The 19,670-nt window shown below is 40.6% G+C and overlaps 3 protein-coding genes and 2 non-coding genes across 8 annotated transcripts; 3 read left to right on the plus strand and 2 right to left on the minus strand.

The window, feature by feature from the left end:
- The first annotated feature begins 1,003 nt into the window (after positions 1–1,003).
- LOC112201562 (scarecrow-like protein 13) lies at positions 1,004–4,728 on the plus strand. Of its 3 annotated transcripts, XM_024342471.2 has the most exons (3): positions 1,004–1,183; positions 2,181–2,271; positions 2,645–4,728. In XM_024342471.2, the coding sequence occupies exon 3, from the start codon at positions 2,863–2,865 to the stop codon at positions 4,498–4,500; it is 1,638 nt and encodes a 545-aa protein (XP_024198239.1). In that variant the 5' UTR covers positions 1,004–1,183; positions 2,181–2,271; positions 2,645–2,862; the 3' UTR covers positions 4,501–4,728. The 3 variants fall into 3 exon arrangements, with proteins under 3 accessions (XP_024198239.1, XP_024198237.1, XP_040361524.1); XM_024342469.2 differs by lacking the exon at positions 2,181–2,271; XM_040505590.1 differs by lacking the exons at positions 1,004–1,183; positions 2,181–2,271 and adding an exon at positions 1,235–1,256.
- A 593-nt stretch (positions 4,729–5,321) lies between these two features.
- Positions 5,322–7,961, plus strand: LOC112201565. Of its 2 annotated transcripts, XR_005799317.1 has the most exons (7): positions 5,322–5,467; positions 5,624–5,993; positions 6,070–6,237; positions 6,326–6,463; positions 6,564–6,670; positions 6,789–6,890; positions 7,750–7,961. XR_005799317.1 is itself a non-coding variant. In XM_024342473.2 (6 exons), exons 2-6 carry the CDS (start codon positions 5,687–5,689, stop codon positions 6,822–6,824), a joined length of 756 nt encoding a protein of 251 aa, XP_024198241.1. In that variant the 5' UTR covers positions 5,322–5,467; positions 5,624–5,686; the 3' UTR covers positions 6,825–7,717. The 2 variants fall into 2 exon arrangements, 1 of the variants encoding a protein (XP_024198241.1); XM_024342473.2 differs by lacking the exon at positions 7,750–7,961 and having other exon boundaries at positions 6,789–7,717.
- A 366-nt stretch (positions 7,962–8,327) lies between these two features.
- Positions 8,328–10,822, plus strand: LOC112201564 (pumilio homolog 12). Its single transcript, XM_024342472.2, has 5 exons — positions 8,328–8,857; positions 8,981–9,446; positions 9,539–9,701; positions 9,796–9,959; positions 10,060–10,822. Exons 1-5 carry the CDS (start codon positions 8,539–8,541, stop codon positions 10,436–10,438), a joined length of 1,491 nt encoding a protein of 496 aa, XP_024198240.2. The 5' UTR covers positions 8,328–8,538; the 3' UTR covers positions 10,439–10,822.
- Positions 10,823–19,347: 8,525 nt separating this feature from the next.
- On the minus strand, positions 19,348–19,438 carry LOC112168611. Its single transcript, XR_002924370.1, has one exon. It is a non-coding gene; the product is annotated as a small nucleolar RNA SNORD96 family (small nucleolar RNA).
- Positions 19,439–19,463: 25 nt separating this feature from the next.
- LOC112168612 lies at positions 19,464–19,553 on the minus strand. Its single transcript, XR_002924371.1, has one exon. It is a non-coding gene; the product is annotated as a small nucleolar RNA SNORD96 family (small nucleolar RNA).
- Between the last annotated feature and the right edge of the window lie 117 nt (positions 19,554–19,670).

Consider the following 19,670-nt stretch of genomic DNA (forward strand, 5'->3'; position numbering starts at 1 on the left):
AAACTCCATCCAATTTTGCCAACTTTTCCCTCCTTTTATAATTCCTTGATTTATTAAATCAATATTTTTCTTCCTCTTATATTCCCTCCCTTTGAATCATTCTCTGACTTGATTATTTTTCTCTGTTGTATGCTTTGATTACTGATGATGAATGCATGAATAAAAGGAGGGAAAAGTTGGCAAAATTGGATGAAGTTTATGTTTAGGCGGGGAAAATTGGATTAAGTTATAAAAATGGTGGGTAAAACATTTCATCTCCAAAATACCCCTAGAATTAACAGAGAAAACGGAGAAAATTGACGGAATGACCAAAGTGATATACGGTGATATAGTTCGATGACCAAAATGAAGTTTTTAAAAGTTGGATGACCAAAGTGTCGAACGAGCCATAGTTCGATGACCAAAGTGATATTTCTCCCTTCATTAAATTGTGTTCGTCTAAATATTTTAATGAGGTCGTTATCAAATACACATCTAAAACTCTGAGATTAGTAAGATTCATCCATGCACGATAAATAAAATAACTTAAGAATTTTATATAATTAAGACCTTAGATAGAAAACTTTATTACCAAAAAATTAGTGTACTGAAAATAATGAAGGCTCTTGACGACGCATGATTACATGATCCGTAAATGCAATTTCGCCGCGTTAACATGATCATGGCGACCAAAGAAGGACTTTCAATTCAATAGAACCGCGGAGCTGACAAATAGTAGGGAGCAATGAAGAAGAAGAATACTTCTCCGTCATTCACATCGGTTTGACTCTCCCCCACAGTCCACAAAGTACACTAGTCCATGATACTCCTTTGCACCACTTGGGAAATTGCACCGAGCCACTGACCACACGTCGTTGGCGGAACCACGTCATTTTCGACGCATTTCTCTACGGGTCACCCAAAACTTCTATTCAAAGGATAGTTGTGTAATTAAAGCTAAAACCGAGGGCACTTGCAGCGGTTGGTTTTCAGGTAGGAGTTTATAACTAGAAAATTCCCCACAAGGAGCCCAGAAACATAAGTTGTTCTGGACTTCTTAGAGAGAGAGAGAGAGAGAGAGAACACAAGGGTTGTACTTTGCGGCTTCTGACGAGCAAAGTGAGGAGTTCTCAATCTGAAGTAGACAACCGCCGGAATTTGAGCTGACCTGAGCTGAGCACAGACATACTTGTCTCTGATTAAGGTATGTCAGAGCTCAGCTTTCATCAAAGTTTTCGAAAGGCTTTGGTTTCTAAAATGGGTTTGGATTAATTAAGGTTTCTGTATTGGTATTTTTATTTTTTCTTTTTATGCGTTGCCTGTGTTGTATGACTTTTGTGATTACTGTGTTGATGAATTTAAGATATGGATTCAACTTTGATCTGGGAACATGGGTTTCTCTAAGAATTTGTGAAAGATGGATTTTTTTCTTTCTCTGATTTTGAATTCTAACTTGGCGTCTGGAAATTAAATATCTTGGCTGTCTCTAGTCGTATTAGGTGTGGTGGTTATTGTTTTTGTGAGCTAACTCTTCCGTTGATCAATTCATCCCTTTTTCTTGAAAATTTAACATCTGAGAAATGAAAAGATATAGGAAATTGATAATTCAAGTTAGCCCTTTTTAAGTTGGGATACTTCTTGTTTTCATTTCCCATACCTGATTTGATTTTCCTCGTTTTCATTTTACTTGATAACCTTTTTTGAAAAAGACACGAAAACGCGTCTGTTCACCGCCCACAAATTACACTTTTTAGCTGTTTATAGATATGCATGTGGTGGGTTTTGTTGTAGGAGAAATGAAGAGGTGTAGTTGGATTTCAATTAATGGTTTTGTAAGTCGGAAATTTGTTGGTTTTAAGCATCAAGCTTTACTTGTGATCAATATTGTATTTTCTTGCTCCTCTTATCTTCAAAGTTATGGTGATGTTATGGCACCGACCTATGATTGGTCTGGCTCCTCATGTAGCTTTGGAGTCCTTCTAGAAGTATCGTGTTTGGTATTGACTTTAGTCTGAAGAACAGAGTAGATTGTAGATCTCAACTTCCCCATACGAATCCTAGGCTTGAATAGGTTTCTTATTTATATAGTACCGGCAGAGTAGTACAAAATCTTCTTTGCTTAAATTTTTTGTTTAATACTGTGTATCAGATTCAAATTCCTTTGCATAGCCTTCTAAAACTTGTTACTTCTTCATCTGCAGCCAATCCCACTTGAGCAAGCTTTGTTTGGAGGTTATCCTGTTTTGTCATGTCAGTTGACCAGTTGAATTGGCATGTATTTATCCCGAGCCTGTGAGTCTCGATTAAGTTCCTGTCTAGAATGATTATGTTAACAAACTTAAGCTGGAACATGTTAACAGCAACCATTTATCACAAATGTAAACCAAAAGCATATGCTATTCATCTGTTGACAACCTGTGCCCATACATCTCCAAATCATGCATTCATTTTAGCATCCAGATTATAATATACTATAATAGCTGATCCAGGATTCTTTTTCTACCAGAGTACATGTTTAACCTAGTTTAGTTCTGCTTCTATGAGTATTACATTTGGCATCTACTGTTCCCATGAATTTGTATGAACCATTTTTTTTTTTCTCCCTAGGTTTATATTTTACTTAAATTGGTTATGTTTATTAATATAGACTTTTTCCTGTCTGCAGATTAAGGTGGTTCTCCAGTGATTTCCAGAGAGAACTCTCGGTGACCAATGATGATTTCGACAGACATATTACATAGCTGCTCACTGAGCCTGGAGTGTACCTAACTGCTTACTGAGATTTGGCTCAAGTTTTGACAGACTGGGCGATTTGGTCAAGCTTTCAGAACATATATTGGGGGGAGTCTGCTTTCAGTTGGATCAATCATTTTGTATTTTTCAATGCAAACATCTCAACAACACCGAAGTACAGCTATCCACATGCTGCATCACCAGCCTATGCAAGAGATTGATCCATATTCTTCACCGCATTTCCAAATTTTAGAGAATAGTGTGTGCCCAGATACTGGCAGCCAAGGCAAAAATGTTTCTTTTCAGACGAACAAGGAAGAGTACTTTACCCTGGAATCAACCCCCGTCAATGATGGTTTTATAGCCTGTGATTCCCCTTCAGCTGTTAGTGACTTGTCTAATCGGAGTCCTTTTTCACCGCAAGGGTCTCACTCATACTCGTCTGATCATCATCATTTTTCTGACACCACGTCTGGATCACCGGTAAGTGGATGTTCTGGAGTTGATGATGGCAATGATTTGAAGTACAAACTCAGGGAACTTGAAGTTTCACTGCTAGGGCCAGAATCAGATATTGTTGACAGCCGCTATTGTTGTTACAAGAGTGACATGCCGAGGTGGACCGAGAAACAAATTGCTGAAATGATACCCAAGCTGAACCTTAAGGATGTTCTCATTCGCTGTGCACAAGCAATATCAGAGGAGGATATGTACGCAGCTGCGAATTGCATGGAAGTTTTGGGGCATATGGTGTCGGTCTCTGGGGAGCCAATGGAAAGATTGGGTGCTTACATGTTGGAAGGTCTTAGAGCAAGGTTGGAAAGATCTGGTAGTATGATCTACAAAACCCTCAAATGCGAAGTACCTACAAGCGAGGAACTTATGACGTACATGTCCATCCTCTATCGGATCTGCCCATACTGGAAGTTTGCTTACTTGTCTTCAAATGTTGTCATTAGGGAAGCCTTGCTAAATGAACCAAGAGTCCACATCATCGATTTTCAGATTGCGCAGGGCACTCAATGGGTGCCTCTCATCCAGCATCTAGCATGTCAGCCTGGTGGGCCCCCGCTTATCCGAATCACAGGTGTTGATGATACCCAATCAAACCATGCGCGTGGTGGGGGACTTCATATTGTAGGGAAAAGGCTCTCAGAAGTGGCTGCAAAATACAATGTGCGATTCGAGTTCAATGCTGCTGCCATGTCTGGGTGTGAAGTTGAACTAGAAAATCTCAGGATTCAACCCGGAGAAGCCATAGCTGTTACTTTTCCGTTCGTGTTGCACCACATGCCAGATGAGAGTGTGAGTACCGAAAATCACAGAGACCGTTTGCTACGGCTGGTTAAGAGTTTATCACCGAAAGTCATGACACTCGTTGAACAAGAATCAAACACCAATACTTCCTCCTTCTACTCAAGGTTTGTTGAGTCTGTAGATTATTATACAGCAATGTTTGAGTCGATTGATGCTGGTTGTCCAAGAGATGACACACAGCGGATCAGTGCTGAGATGCACTGTGTGGCTAGAGACATAGTGAACATGATTGCTTGCGAGGATGCTGAGAGGGTGGAGCGGCATGAACTTCTTGGGAAGTGGAGGTCAAGGCTGATGATGGCCGGGTTTACTCCGTGCCCGTTTGGTCCTTCTGGGATCGGGGAGATCAGGAATATGTTGAAGGACTACAATGAGAATTACCGAGTTGAACAGATTGACGGTGCTCTCTACCTTGGTTGGAAGAAAAGAGCTTTGGCGACCTCGTCCGCATGGAGGTGTGCTGCTTATTGATGACTGCAAAATCTCTGTAACATTTTTATTTTCCTTTTCTGATGTGAGACTGAGAGCATGAGAGACAGTGATGTGTGTAGTTTTTGTAGGATTCCAGACTTTTAGCTTTCATGCAACAGTTCCTACTTCCCAGTTGTAGGCGTAGGGGCAAACCTGGATCTCGTAATTTTGATGTAAATGTATGCTTGAAAAGAAAGAGATTAGCTCTCAGTTATACTTTTAGAGTTACCTTGGTTCTTCCTGTGCAAATTCAAAGTGTCTTCTGACTCTTATCTAACCATTTGAACTTGGAAGTTGCAAGTCTGTAGCTAAATTAGTGAGCATTAGAACGAAACCGGATTTGACATGTTTCGGTGTGTCGAATTATAACAAAGTTTTAAAATGCAAAGTCAAACACAAAACCACCAAAATAGAAGAAATTCGTACTCAAAACTTTGGACGTACCAAAATGCGGAGACAAATTCTAGAGTGTTTTTTTTATTTGTCAATCACACAGTGTCCTCAAAAGCTTTCTAGGCCTAGAGATTAATCCGTGCTCGGGGATGTTGTCAGAACTCTTCCTTCCCCCTGGCCATCAAGAATATATTGGGATTTAATCCCAATAAGTGTCGGAGGGATTCGAACCCGGGTATGGGGGTTCCACACCTGGAGGCTCTTACCAACTCGACCACCTGTGGTGGTTACAAATTCTAGAGTTTTGATCCAAAGCGAAGCGTCTTGCTTGGCACGTTTCGTTTCTACTAAAAACGAAACAGATGGACACATAATTAGTTTTTGATTACACGGTAAAAGCGACCACTCACTTGGTAACTTTCCTGAAAATACGGGTTACTGATCCCGTGAAAAACGAAAACAAAATTTAAAATCCAAGCAAAAAAAAAAAAAAAAAAATTACCCACCGAATCGAAAATTCCATAATCAAAATGCACGAATTCCTTGCTTCTCAAATCTCATCATGAAATTCCAGGTATGTTCATATTCATATTCATATTCATATTCAAACATCCTGTTCCCCCATATCCATAAATTTCATGCCTTTATCTTCAATTTTGTGTTTATATGATTCTGTTTGTGCTTCAATTCATTGATGATCAATCAAAATCAAAACTTTTGGAAATTGAAGGACGAGAAATAAATTTTGGTTGACGAATTGGAGTGGTCCGTTGGATTTTTTTTTGACCAACGGATGCGAACAACAACAATGAAGGAGTCGTTAGATAGATCAGAGTTGCGGAGAATGCAAAGAGAGCAAGAGCGCGAACGACGTCGTATCAGGGACCGGCAGAGACGGCAGTCCATGACGGTTGAACAGAGAGAACGACATCTGGCTCGGCGTCGTAGGAACTATCAGCTCAGAAGACTGAGAGCTGAAAATGCCAAGGTGGATTTCCAATCGAATCAAATCAGCAATGAACAACATGAAGCAGTGAGTGATGTTCAAGAAGTTACTCAGGGTGAAAACTTGAGCATACAGTCTTTGCAGTACTCCGAGTGTAAGTGTTTATGTACTGCTTACTTTTACTTGCTGGCAGCATTTTATTTACCGTACATTTTTTTGGTTTTTACCAGGTTTGGATGGCGTGGCTTGTAAAGGTTCTAATTTGAACGTCCAACGGTTGCGGTTGAGTCATGTAAGGCGGCTTGCACGATCAGGGAGTCGTTTAGGGTGTGAGGTTATTGCTGATCACCAAATTGGAGGAGAGGTGGTAGTAAAGGGTGATGCCAATAATACGTCTTGTAAGTTTTGACAGTGTTGTAGTGTTATGGTGGGATGTAGTTAGGTGGGAACTTTTGTAAATTTGATTCCTTTTTTTTTACTACATAGGTTTCCAAATTGGAGATTTTGATTCTGGTAGATTGCCAAATGGACTACGTTTGAATCGTGTTAAGCGGCTTGCACGGGCAATAAATACTGCTTCGAATGAGGCTTCTGTTAATGGTCAAGTAATAGGAAAAAATACGAGTGAGTTGGTTGTTTTCTGTTTGCCTGGATTTGTATAACATGCTCATTTATCACTCATTGACTAAACCTTGCTTTTGTTCATGTTGCACCTCTGATTCAGTGGATCAGAATCATTCCCAGGGAGAAAGTCAAGGGATTGGTAATGACAGCTCTAATTTGGACAAACTATCGCTTGCAGAGGTGAAGTTGAAGGACCTAACATGGACGGTAATTAAAAGCTACTTTTTATGTGCAATTAAAGGAATGGTTGATGTTTGTGTGCATGATCAGTTGATATACTACCAACTCGTAGATGTGCTTTCTGAGATTTGGTGTCACATTTCAGGATAAACACCCAGCATGGGCTAATGTTGAGAGTTAACCGTTAGCTGCAAACAACAAATGGATGTCTTGTAGCTCTTCTTTACAGGTTTTTGATTACAGACTTGTAAGTCAGAAACCATTCATCATCTTTTGCTTCCATACATGTCTGTTATCGTCCTTGAGATTAACTTCATTAAGTACTTGCATGTACAAGTGCATAGGTGTATGTATTCATCTAGTGCTTCTTTATTGTTGGTGCACATCATGGATGTCATATATTGTTCTTTTTTTTTTTTTTTCTGTAAGAAAAGAAAAGCGATTTACACTGTCTATTAAGGTGTGAAGACAGTGACATTAAGATTGCTTACAGTTGCCTCCATGAAGATGCAAAGTTTATAACCTTGTCCTATCTACAATCTATATAGTTTTGGGAGAGGCCATCAAGAATGATGGCTGCTGACATTGATCATCAGCACATGGTAGATAATGTGGATTTGGTAAAGATTTAACCTTGATTGTGGCTTGTGCAGCCAAATTTAAGGTCAACAAGGGGGTGTTATCTTCACCTCAAGATTCATGATCATTGATATGGCTGGTTGTCAAGTGCCAAACAACTTAATTCATGTTTTCACCCCAAAAATCTGCCTTTATCTATCCCTCTTCACTTCTCTACATTACCACCTGAACCAAGGCCAGGAGCTATTAATGGATAGAGTTATTTTAGGAGGCATTATGTGTTGTGAAGCGACGAACTTGTGAGAACTTGGAGGATTCCGTGTATGGAGAATCATAAGTAGGAGCTATTGTCTCCATCAAGTTACATTCCTTTTACACATGTAACAAGAGATGCTTCTTTGCTTGTGTTTCTTTTATTTTGGTTTTGTGTCATATAGCATACATTAATATGTTTGAGTCTTACTGTTAAGGAAAAAAAAATATGCCAGGCAACTTCGCTTAATGTATTGTTTGTTGAACTTCTCTAGTATATTTGAAGATTGCAAAGCGGAGAAAGCTTACAGAATGAGGAGGGATTCCCAGAAAAATTGCGGATCTGACCACTCTTTTTGAGTTACATGTAGTTGGCAAAGCCATGAACTAGAGCTATCGTTCAGTGCTCCACTGCAGGCAGATTTTGGACTAGGAGAAAGGAAAATATTTATAAGGGCCTTGAACAGGACTAAATATGTAGACAGATTCTGAAGGAATTCATTATACAAATTTAATTGCAAGCAAATTTTTTTGAGGTTTTTGTTTTGGATTGTTGATTTCTTTTTGTAGATTATTTCCAAATGTTCCGTGGCCCGTTTTCGGATCAGTTCTTACTTGTTTATCAGGTTACACATGACACTTCGGCTTTGTCAAACATATTCTTTTCAATACTCGTTGAGAACTAGCGTTAACATTCATGAAAAAATAGCAAATCCCAACTCTGAAACATACTACAAATGATACATGTGACTGGGGGCCGGGTCGGGTAGCGCCCTTGATGGGTCTTTTAATTAAAGGGCAAAGAAAGGGTGGGAAATATCGAGAAAATAAGGCGCCGCCTTTATTTGTTCCCATATTAAAACGGTGTAATTTCCTAATGGAAATAGCCTTTGGTTTTTCGTCTTCTTCATCTCTTTGTAGATGTACAATACAAATCCTAGTCGAATTATTATCTCTGATTGGAATCCTATAAAACAGGGTACCACCGAAGAAACAGAGACTCAAAAAGAAGCACTTTGTGCATAGCAAACCCATCCTCAACCTTCGATTGTTTTTGTTCTGTAATGTCGATTTCGATGTCGGTTTCAGGTGGCACTAGTCCTTGTGGACCTCTCAACCCCAAAAAAACTTGGGTGGATTCCTCGTTTCAAGAAGAAGACCTTTGCCTTTATTTCGGTAAGTTTCGGGTAAACATGGACGACTCTAAAGACACCAACTCTTCTTCTCCAGTTTCGTCTTCTGATGTCCCTCCAACCAAACCCCAACAACAATCAGAGGCTTATTGTTATCCCAAACATGAAATCGGGTTCGAAAAGGCTAACTCTGTTCCAATTCCATTATATTCACAAGATATTTGGAGAGGTCAAAGTGACAACGCTGCAGGTAAATCGAAGCATCTTCACACTTCAGGCACTTAGGGTTCATGTGTAAGGATTATACGTTTTTATGTACATACACGTATTTGCGACTGTTTGAGTAATTTATATTGCATGGTTGATTTTGTAGGACAACTTTTGGGTTCAAACAACCTGAATGGGCAAGTTTTGACAAGGAATGGGAACCCTAGACTAGATGCATATGCTGGTTTTCAATCTCATGAAGTGGCTGAGAAGAGTGGAATGTATTCAAATAATAATTGGTATCGAAGTTCAGGAATATTGAATGACATGGGGAACCAATCAAGCTTTGGCAATGACTCGATGCTGGGAAGTAGCTATATAGCTCAAACGGCTATGACTCAATATGGCTCACAGTACTTGCTAGATAGCTTGTTGACTAGGGACCCCGTAGTTACAAATTTTATATTTGAAGGTGTTTTCGATTTCCTATTCAAGGTGATGAATGATTCAAATGGACATCATCTTTTTGGGAAGCTAGTTCAGTCATGCAGCGATAACCAGTTAGGCCTCATTGTAGCAAAGATAACTTTGAATGTCCAATGGCTTATCAACATATCAGTCGGCAGATATGGGTATCTAATCTATCTCCCTTGACTATATATCTTTCATTTATGCTTATGGTTCTGTTGGACGGATTGATGAATCTTTTGATTTCTTTGTGCAGCTCAAAATCGGTTCAGAGGCTGATCAAGGTGCTTGAGAAATCACCCTTGATTGACATTGTCATAGCAGCCCTATCCTGTGGATTTGAAGAACTGATGACCAATCGCTCAGGATCCTTTGTTATATTGAAGTGCTTAAACCTCCTCGATACTGAGAAAAATCAGGTAATTCGTCTAGGTTTCTCTTTTTGATCCATGCATGTGAATAGCATTACAGTTAACTCTTTCTAATTACATAGCTAATTTGGTTTCATTGCAGAAACTATATGAAGCTGCTGTAAATCTTTGCATCCCATTGGCTCAAAATGAAAAGGGATGTATATACTTGAATGAGTTCATCACGAACAGTAAAGCTCCATATAGAGAGACACTCATGGGTGTGATCTCAAGCAAATCAAAATTCCTTTCTCAGGATCCTTCAGGGTATAGTTTTCGATCTTTTCTCTACCTGTTCAACTGTGGCTTTCCATTATTGTACATTGACTTGTTCAGTTCGCTAATAAGCACTGTTTTATTCATTCAGGAACTTTGTTGTTCAGCACATCCTCGGACTTCACAATCCCATTTACGGTGAGCGCATATGTTTGGAGCTGAGAGAACTTTATATACAGCTCTCGCTACAAAAAGGTGGCAGTCACGTTGTGGAGAAGTGCTTAAACTCATCCGGGATGGTTCATGTGGTAAGTGTTCTTCTCAAGTATGAAAAACTTTGGCAAGTTGCGCGGGATCAATATGGAAACTACGTGATCCAAACAGCATTGAAGACCACAAAACGGGCGAATAGTCCCCTTCATCAAATGCTTATATCGAAGCTCGTACAGAATCGGAATGAACTTGTGATTGGATTTGGAAGGAAAGTGCTTGGTTTGATTGACAATGGGATCCCACTAGACCAAGTGTGAATAGATCTTAGAATGTGCTCGATCAAAGGACGATATTCTGCATTAGATTTGTATGCGTCTGTTTTCGTATGACTGTAGGAACCACTCTGAACGTCAAGAGTGGTGGTAGGCTGGTAGCTGTAGTTGTCTCTGTCACTTGTGATACTCTTGTATCGTTCATGTTTGTTCTCTTGTGATGCAAATACGACACAGGTATATTAATTTTCATAGGCAAAAGTGTATTTTAATTCTGAGACAACTGCCGATCAAATTTGGTCTGGTGGTCGGCATAAAGTGTATTTTATTTTGGGACAATGATAAGAGTATTTTTTAAGATCATTGCCAACAGAGTTTCGTTCAAAATTGTACTTTTGAGAAAATTATCAAAGTGTTCAAGTAAATTCCTATTTGTGTGTCTAGCCTAAACTCTAGGTTACTTGACCGAGCGGTAATAGGATTTTAATTAGAGAGAATATCGTAGAGATATCCATTCATTGTATGATTACATTTTCTTGTACAATTCAGATTCTATGTTTTGTAATTCTCTATATAAAGAGACTCATATTATCAATGAGAACACACAACAATTTTCTCTCAATTTTTGTTTCCCTAAAAACGTTATCAGCACGACGTCCTAACCCTGAAACAAATAGCCAAACCCTGATTCAAGAAACTAAAATCTTAAATCCGAATACAAAACCTTGAACCCTTTTCTGGCTTCACCACACAACTTGAAGCACTCGACCCCAGGAATCCAGAACCGGCGGCAGAACTACCATAACCAGCAGGAAACCTACCGAACAGGCCACCGGAAGCTCCATACAACCCGCAGCAAATATTTCACCGGTTCACCAACTTCAGGACCTCCAATTTCCACCAAATTTTTTCACAAGAAGCTCCTCCATCTGAAGATTCCGGAACCTGAAGAAATATCATAAAATCTACCAAAAACTTGCTGAACTGGCAGACTGAATGTCCGGCGGAAAAACCGGCAGAAGGAAAAGAAAAGAAAAAAAAAGAGGAAGGAGAAGCTGCAGCCCAGAGGCCCAAGCCGAACCCAAGTCGAGCCCAAGCCTCTGTCCGCAAGCCACGTCAGCACAGGGTCCTATCTCCACGTCAGCACCGGACCTGAGCGCCATGTCAGCACCGGTCAACGCTGGTTGACCTTTTCCGGTCAACTTTCCGACGCTTTTCTGGCCATTTCCAGCGACTTTTTTCTTACCACTTTTTCCGACCAAATTTTCCGGCGGCCTATTTCAATGTATTTTTTTTTTCTAAAAGTTCCCATTTTTTAATTCATTTTCTCTTCTTTTTATCGGGGACTTGCAACCTCCCTTATTCTACCCTCCTTTCTTCATCATAGCAGAGACCAAATTAAGCCGAACTATGGGGGTTTGTGCTCACTCCAAGCTTAGAGCTTGTTGAGATCCAAACTTAGAGTTTGTGGAGAATTTATGATCGACCACTTACGTCATTGTTTCGATCTAATCCAATACCTCATGGAATTTAATTTCTTGGAAGCGATTGCGCTCAGAAATTTTATATGTTTTCGTAGTAGCCTTTTACGCTCCGAAACTAACTCTTTTTCTTGTTCTCTTTCAGGATGAGTAACCTGAACAAATTGAACTTTGCTCCATTGGGAACAACTGGCTCTGGATATCACAGGTGGGTTCGTGATGTCCGCCAGCATCTCAAGGCAAATGGAATCCTGGAAATGATTCTCTAGCCTAGCCAGGACGTGTTAACTGTTGAGCAAGCTCAAGATTTGGAAGTAAATAGAGTAGCCTTAAAGGCAAATAAGGCAAAGCCGTCATCCTAATGACTCGTCATATGGATGATTCGCTCCAATACGAGTGTATGAATGAAGAAGACCCCATAAGGTTGTAGGTCTCACTCGAAGAAAGATTTGGCAACGTCCATAACTCTCTACTTCCTGACCTAGAAGTGAGATGGCATAGCCTACGCTTATGTGATTTCAAGTCAATTCTTGACTACAACTCGGAAGCACTTCGTATTAAATCCTTAATAGAATTCTATGGTAAAGAGATCACACATGCGATGTTGATTGAGAAGACTCACTCTAGCTTCCCTGTCTCTGCATTGATGGTTGATAAGAACTATCAAATCGATGTTGCTGCAGGACGGATAATAAGATTTCATGAACTCATTGGAACTATGAATGTCGCTGAAAAGCATGACAACATCCTTGTGAAGAACTATAATTCGAGAACCGTGGAAATAGAGTTTATTCTGGAATCCAATTATAGTCGCGCCCCTAAGAGAAGGCGCCAAGAGTGAAACCCTAACCTTAGGGATACTTCTGGACGTTCTGGTCCATATAATCGCTCTACTTGGGAAGGTAATCTCCAAAATAGGCGAACACGGAACCGAAGAGGTCTACGTGGGAGGTAACGCCTCTGGCCATGTTGGTGGCACCACCAACACTAAGAGCCATCTAAATGTTGCTTTCAAAGCACCTCAATCAATTGAGTCTGAGTAAAGAGATGTATGTTCTCGATGTGGAGTATCCGGTCATTGGGCACACATTTGTAGAGCTCGTGGAGAAATTGTCCCCGCCTACAAAGCATATTGTGAAGCAAGAGAAGCGCACTATGTGGAACAAGAAGATCAAGAAGATGATCTAGAGTGAAGGGTTGAAGACTAAAAATCTGGCTTAGATCAATAGATCGCCAATTCTGTTTAAGTCTTTTTATTTTCCAAGAGATGTAATAGGCAATTGCCATATATTTTTGTAGTAGATGCCAATGGTTTAGTCTTTCTTCAAAGTATGCTCACCCTTAAGTAAGTGTGATGTCTAGGAAGGTTATGAGATTAGTGGTACTTAAGCGAGCCTTGCTCCACCGACATCTCTTTACTCACATGGTCACATTCATTTTGGAATTACCGAAAGAAGTTAGACGACTACCATTGTTTTGCATTAACTAGCATTTTGGATTAGATTTTCTTTGGTCAAAGAGACAATGATGTAACTTCGTTGGCTTATGAATAAAATTTCGAGTTCTTTTCATTATGACTCCATTTTGATTCTGAGCATATGACTTTGTGACTACGGTGGCTGGGCCATCAGTATTAATTCCAGGACATGGAATAGCCCAAGTTCCCCTTGCCAAATGGCACCTTGATTACTATCGCAAAAACCCTCTATGCTCGTAGGAAAAATAGCACCTATGAATAGCCAACAGATTCCATGCGAAAACGCATGTAGAGAAACAAAATGAGTTCCTTTACAATACCTCTAATGATTGCGAACAAAGGCGCATCTTAGATAAGTTTATGTGTCTCTCTAATGGACTCTATGTCACTATCTGAGCTATTAAATCCAATAAAATTATGAGAGAAGATCTCTTGGATTTAGACACATATTGGCTTTGTCACGACAGGATAGATCATCCTAGTCATAATATGATGGTTCGTCTACTAAAGACTTCACACGGACATCAATTCTCTCGAGCGAAACGAAACATGAATCAAAAGTTGATTCCTGGACTAAATGTGACCACCACCGCTGCCTCTAGTGCCATGGATGGCGTCCATCATGGTGATGGCGCGCCAGGTGATGCTGCAATCACCAACTTGCTTCAAATAGCATTTCAAACGCTCAGGCCCAACCACAATCCTCATTGGTTGCTTATAAAGCCTCTCGCTCGTTTACAAAGCATGTTCCTTAAGGAAATTAGGACTGAGACCGTCCTATGCAAAGGATATAAAAATACTCATTATGCTCTTACATAGAATCTGTGGCGATTCTGTGGACTAGTTCAACCAACTTGCGGAAGTTTAAATATCTCATGATGTTGGTTGACATGCAAACACGCTGGTCACGTGTTGTGCCATTGTCCACTTGTAATGCTGCTTATGCTATACTCCTAGCACATATCATATGACAACTGGCTCACTCCCAGATTATCCTATTCAGTCAATTGGATTTGACTATGCTAGAGAGTTTACATCGACGACTTTTGATGGATATTGCAATGGAACTGATGTTGGACATCACATTCCCATGTACACACCCAAATGGTCGCTATTCTGAGAATATAGAGCTCTATGAAAATTACACTAGTGTACATGAGAAGTGGGATAGAAACTCCATCATAATTGATGATGTAGTCACGCATTTCGTTGCGCATGAGTTTGTTGAGTCTGATGATATCGAACCACGCTCCGTTGATGAATGAATGCCAACGTGGAGAAATTTGGCATAAATGGAAAGATCCAAGTTACGATAGATTCTCTAACAAAGAGGAAGGTTTTTGATTCAGTGATGCCAACACCTCCTAACATAAAATCTATTGACTAATGGGTCTTCGTTAGAAAGCGTGATAAGAAAAAGAGATGGCAATCTCGCCTTATGGCACAAGGCTTCTCACAAAATACCCTGGAATCGACTATGATGAGTCATATTCTCTCGTAATGGATGTCATTGCACTCTACTAGCCTGTCAGTTTGGTAGTTTCCGAATAACTGAACATGCAGCTTACGAATGTGGTCACTACGTATCTCTATAGGGATCTAGATACTGAATATACATGAAGGTTCATGGTGAACTTAATTTACCCAAGTCAAGTAGCTTTAGACCACGGAGCGCGTTTACAATAAGGTTGAAACGCTCACTAAGATGACTACTTGATTGGGAAGGGATATGCCCACGCGTTTCCATAACAAGTTTCGGATTCTATCGCGATTCATGTTGGACATGATATTCATTAGAAGCCCTTAAAGAGTTAAGGGAAACCGCTGAACACTTGAAATCCGAGTTTGAGATGAATGATTTTGGGAGAACACGATTATGTCTCGTTTTGGAACTTGAGCATCGTGTTGATAGATGCTTAGGCGTTTTGACAAGGTCAAGCCTTCAAGCACCCCCATGATCGTCCGTAGTCTTGATCCTGAAAAAGGACCCTCTTCGTCCGAAGGATGATGGCGAAGATGTGCTAGAGGCGGAAGTGCCCTACATAAGTACAATAGGCGCATTATTGTACTTAGCTCAATGCACAAGACCGGACATCTCATTTGCAATGAACTTGTTAGCTAAGGTATAACTTTGCGCCAACGCGATGCCATTGGATTGGTGTAAAAGATATCTTTCGATACTTGAGATGTATGACATATATGGGCTTGTTCTATCCCTACAGAGCAAGGTTCGAAAAATCGCTAGGCGCTAGTCAGGCGGTGGCCAAGGGACTAGCACCTAGACGCCTAGGCGGTTTTAGTTTTTTTAATTTTTAATTTATTTTTATAGAATATATATGATATATAAAGACTTATTATATTTTATAAATAAGAATAACTTATAAGAATATATTTTATTCCTAAGTTCCATAGCAATCGAACACATGACCGATTGGTTCCCTATTCAACGCAAACCCAAAAGACTATATGGACACCAGCAAACTAAAAATCCGAGAACGAAGGCCAGAACTGGACTTGGGTATTCCTTCCTCTTTCAGATCTCATCCCGATTCTTCGCCAGAGAGACCTCGGGGATCATGATCTAGATCGACGCCGTCAGTTGCCTCCATCGACGAGCTCGTTTAATTCATCGCAGCTCTAGATTCGCCAGCCATCGGAGGGGCCAAGGAGCTCACTTATGTCTGATTCTCTTGTCTTCTCGCTCCGATCGACCATGATGCACAAAAATCGAGCTTCAATCCTCTCTTTCTCTTACCCTTTCACACTTCTGGTCAAGTTTGAAGCTATCTTCATTGCGACCTCGGTTTCGCGATCTAACCTTGTTTGATTGGTGAATTAGATTTCTCAGGTTTTACGACGATGACTAATAATGCTTACTATTAGCTAAATTCTCGTGTTCTTTAGGTTTACGGTGGGAAATTGGACCCTCGAGTGACTGAAAGAGATCTTAAAGATGATTTTTAGATGTTGGAAATCCTTCGCAACCCGCCTAGACAGTGCCGCCCAACCGCCTAGTCGCTCACCTAGGCTGCCTAATCCCAGCCCGCCCAATCCCGGCGACTTGGCATTCCTCGAGTCGGACACCTACCGGCCGCCTAGGCGGCCGAGTTTTAGAACACTGCTACAGAGAGACGATGGATTCGGACCCATCACACACTAGGAACGCCGCCAACACTGGCCTACGTCCACTATCCCCACCCCAAACGATAAGCATTTTGGAAGGTTTTGCTGATATTGGGTATCTCTCTGACCCACACAAAGGTCATTCCAAATTGGTTAAGTGTTCACCATGGGTAAAGACTATGATATCTTAGAGGTCTACATAACAGACTCTAGTCGCTATATCTTCGAACAATGCAGAGATCATTGCACTTCACGAAGTGGTTCGTGAATGTATATGGATTGAATCCATAATTACGCATGTTCGAAAAATTCTGGTTTGAAGTCTACCACAGGAGAGCCTATGAGCATTTAGGGTAACGCTGCTTGTTTTGAACAAATGAAGCAAGGCTACATCAAAAGCAACAACACCAAGGATAATCAGCAACGACAAACTCTCCTCAAGATCAAAGTGAACTAGGTTCAATATGAGAACAGTGTGGCAGACTTGCTCACTAAGTCATTGCCTAAATTCCACTTTCGAGAAACGTGTTGGTAGCATCATTTACGGAAGTTATCCGAACTCCAATGACCGTAGTCATCGGGGGGAGATGCAAACATCAGGGGGAGATGTCTATGATTATGGTCTCGAAACGTGAATGGTGTGTTCTGCTCTTTTTCCCCTTCGACAGATGTTATTTTTGTCCCACTGAATTTTTGTTATTCGGCAAGGTTTTTAGCTAGGCAACGAAAAAAGCACCGCGTTTGAGCGACATGTCTGACCCAAACTCTAGGTTACTTAACCTAGGGATAATAGAGTTTTAATTAGGATATCTTTAAGATATCCATTCATTGTATGATTATCTTTACTTTACAATTCAAATTCTATATATTGTAAGGGAGCTGAAATTTACACACCATATTTTACATTCTACACACCCTTTATCTTTTTTTAATATTTTTAATCAATTCACGTTATTCCTCTTCCAAAACTACCCTCTCTCTCTCTCTCTCTCGCGCTCTCTTCTCTCTCTCCATCCACACGGTCCTTCCTCTTCATCGCCATCGCCCTTTACCGAACCATCTCCGTCCTCCTTCATCTCCTCCTCGCCCTCCTATGCCGCCAGGGTCGACCCGTCCCTCTCGGACCCATCCCCGCCTTCCACTCCCTCTTCATGACCCTCCTCTCCTTCACCATCTTCGCCGGCATCACACTCTCCTCCGCCGCCGAAATCAAAGAAACCAAATGGTTCTGGCGGTGCTCCAAAACCCCCTTCCAGTGGCTCCTCTACTTCCCCCTCGGGTCGGGTCTTCTAGATTACCACACTCGCTTTCGACCACCATGTTCAAGAAGAATCCTACTCCGAATGCCTCGCCGGTCACCGCTCCGACCCGGCTGCATGTTGGTGCAGCGGCGCGACTATGATGACACCGCCACCACTTGTGGGCCCATCATCAAGATCCACGTCTCTCACGGCCCGGCCCACCACTTCTTCAACCTCCTGGCCCACTCCAGTTTCAGTACTGCTGCGATGAACTTCAGTCTCATTTGAATTGTTGTTGTTATTGGAGTTTGGAATTGTTAGGGTTTTCTGAATGGTTATGGTGATTAAATTGATTATAGTGTTCGTTATAGTTATGGCTCTTGTGAAATTGGATAGGTGTTTCATTGTTTTGGAACTTCGGTGATTGATAGGGGAATTGAAGGACTTGTTTCACAGAAGACCGGGGTGGAGCCAGAGGAGTAGAAGCTGTTGTTCAGGGTGAAAGAGAAGGAGGATGAGGAGCATTTAGACGCGGCGGGTGTGAACGATAATTCAGGGTAATGCTCTTGCAGGAACCGAAAAGGAAAGAGAGGAGCGTCGGGGAGTTGAATGAGAGCAGTGAGACGTTGAGTGATGCAGGAGGGAGGAAGGGAGGGGGGAGAGAGAGTGTTTTAGCTGTAGGGGTGATTTGGTAAAAGCAGCACAAGGGGTGTGTAGAATGTAAATAAGAGTGTGCAAATTTCAACCCCCTATTGTAATCCTCTATATAAAGAGACCCTTTATCAATAAAAACACAAATCAATTTTCGCTCAATTCTCGTTTCCGTAAAACACAAAGGAAATTTGAAATTATTGCCATTTCTAAGCAATTACCAGATAAATTTCAATTCAATCATTTTTTTTTTCAATTGTCTAATTACAATTGTATTTTATTTTCTGGACAACGATAACATGTTCATTGGCAAAAGTACTTTTTTATTTTTAAGTTTACAGAACCTTGCTGACAAATAATTCATCGCCAAAAGAAAAGAGTTGATCAAAAAATGAGGTTTGGGAGGTTCATGTAAGATATTTGAAACATGTGTCAAGCAATTCCCCATTACTTTACCGGGCTACCCATCACAGTTTCATATTCCTAATCAGACAAATCGCATAACCTTTCAAGAAAACCAAACCCCAATCTCACATGAACCATCAATAAATCATAGGAGTCTTCCAACATTCAGTCATTCATTCCCCTCTGATTCATTGGAACCGGGTGCCTTCAACAATAGATTTGGTTTTTGGTATCAGGGTTTAGAAGGAAAGTGCTTGGTTTGATTTATTACATCCTTCTTTTTCTGCATACTAAGACAGGAAACCACAGTTTGCTCATTCTTAACATTACAACCAAAAAGATAAACCAATGTCCAATGATTGACATTTATCACAAAATAGACTGACTTAATAGCTCAATGAGATAATTAATGTAGATATCCAACCATGCATGTAAAAAAGCAATGATTCTAAAGTCAGCAAAACCATTAACCATCAATTCAAACAAAAACAAAAAAACTGAAGAGTTTTGCGGTGAATTCCAATCGGCAAAGAGATACAGACAACAGCAGAGATAACAAGAAAGAAAGATACAGCAGAACCTCAGAATTGCAGATATTGTCAACAAGGCATTAAGCCATTCAGTCCCGAAAGATGGTGTGTTTGTTATCTGATTTCATCACAGGTTCAAATCAATAATATAACGTTAAAACAATGCCTCAGAATTGCGGAAATGTCAACATGGCTTAAAAAGCCAATCAGTCCCGAAAGATGGTATTTGTTAACCGATTTCATCAGAGGCAAAAAAAAAAAAGACTCCAATTCACACAGGGTTTGAAAATGTCTGTCTCATGGCAAGTCCCAAATAGTAAATGCAGCAACGCTGCTCCACAAGGCAATGGAATATGAGACCACCCGTCG

This window comes from Rosa chinensis, chromosome 5, assembly GCF_002994745.2.
Source record: "Rosa chinensis cultivar Old Blush chromosome 5, RchiOBHm-V2, whole genome shotgun sequence".
Lineage (NCBI taxonomy): Eukaryota > Viridiplantae > Streptophyta > Magnoliopsida > Rosales > Rosaceae > Rosa > Rosa chinensis.

Excerpts from the sequence above, each read along its gene's own strand:
- LOC112201562 (XM_024342471.2), top strand. The coding sequence starts at position 2,863 with ATGCAAACATCTCAACAACACCGAAGTACAGCTATCCACATGCTGCAT.
- LOC112201565 (XM_024342473.2), top strand. The coding sequence starts at position 5,687 with ATGCGAACAACAACAATGAAGGAGTCGTTAGATAGATCAGAGTTGCGG. Across the intron at positions 6,238-6,325 it reads TGATGCCAATAATACGTCTT|GTTTCCAAATTGGAGATTTT; the intron begins GTAAGTTTTGAC and ends TTTACTACATAG. Across the intron at positions 6,671-6,788 it reads TGAAGGACCTAACATGGACG|GATAAACACCCAGCATGGGC; the intron begins GTAATTAAAAGC and ends GTCACATTTCAG.
- LOC112201564 (XM_024342472.2), top strand. The coding sequence starts at position 8,539 with ATGTCGATTTCGATGTCGGTTTCAGGTGGCACTAGTCCTTGTGGACCT. Across the intron at positions 9,447-9,538 it reads ATATCAGTCGGCAGATATGG|CTCAAAATCGGTTCAGAGGC; the intron begins GTATCTAATCTA and ends TTCTTTGTGCAG. Across the intron at positions 9,702-9,795 it reads TCGATACTGAGAAAAATCAG|AAACTATATGAAGCTGCTGT; the intron begins GTAATTCGTCTA and ends GTTTCATTGCAG.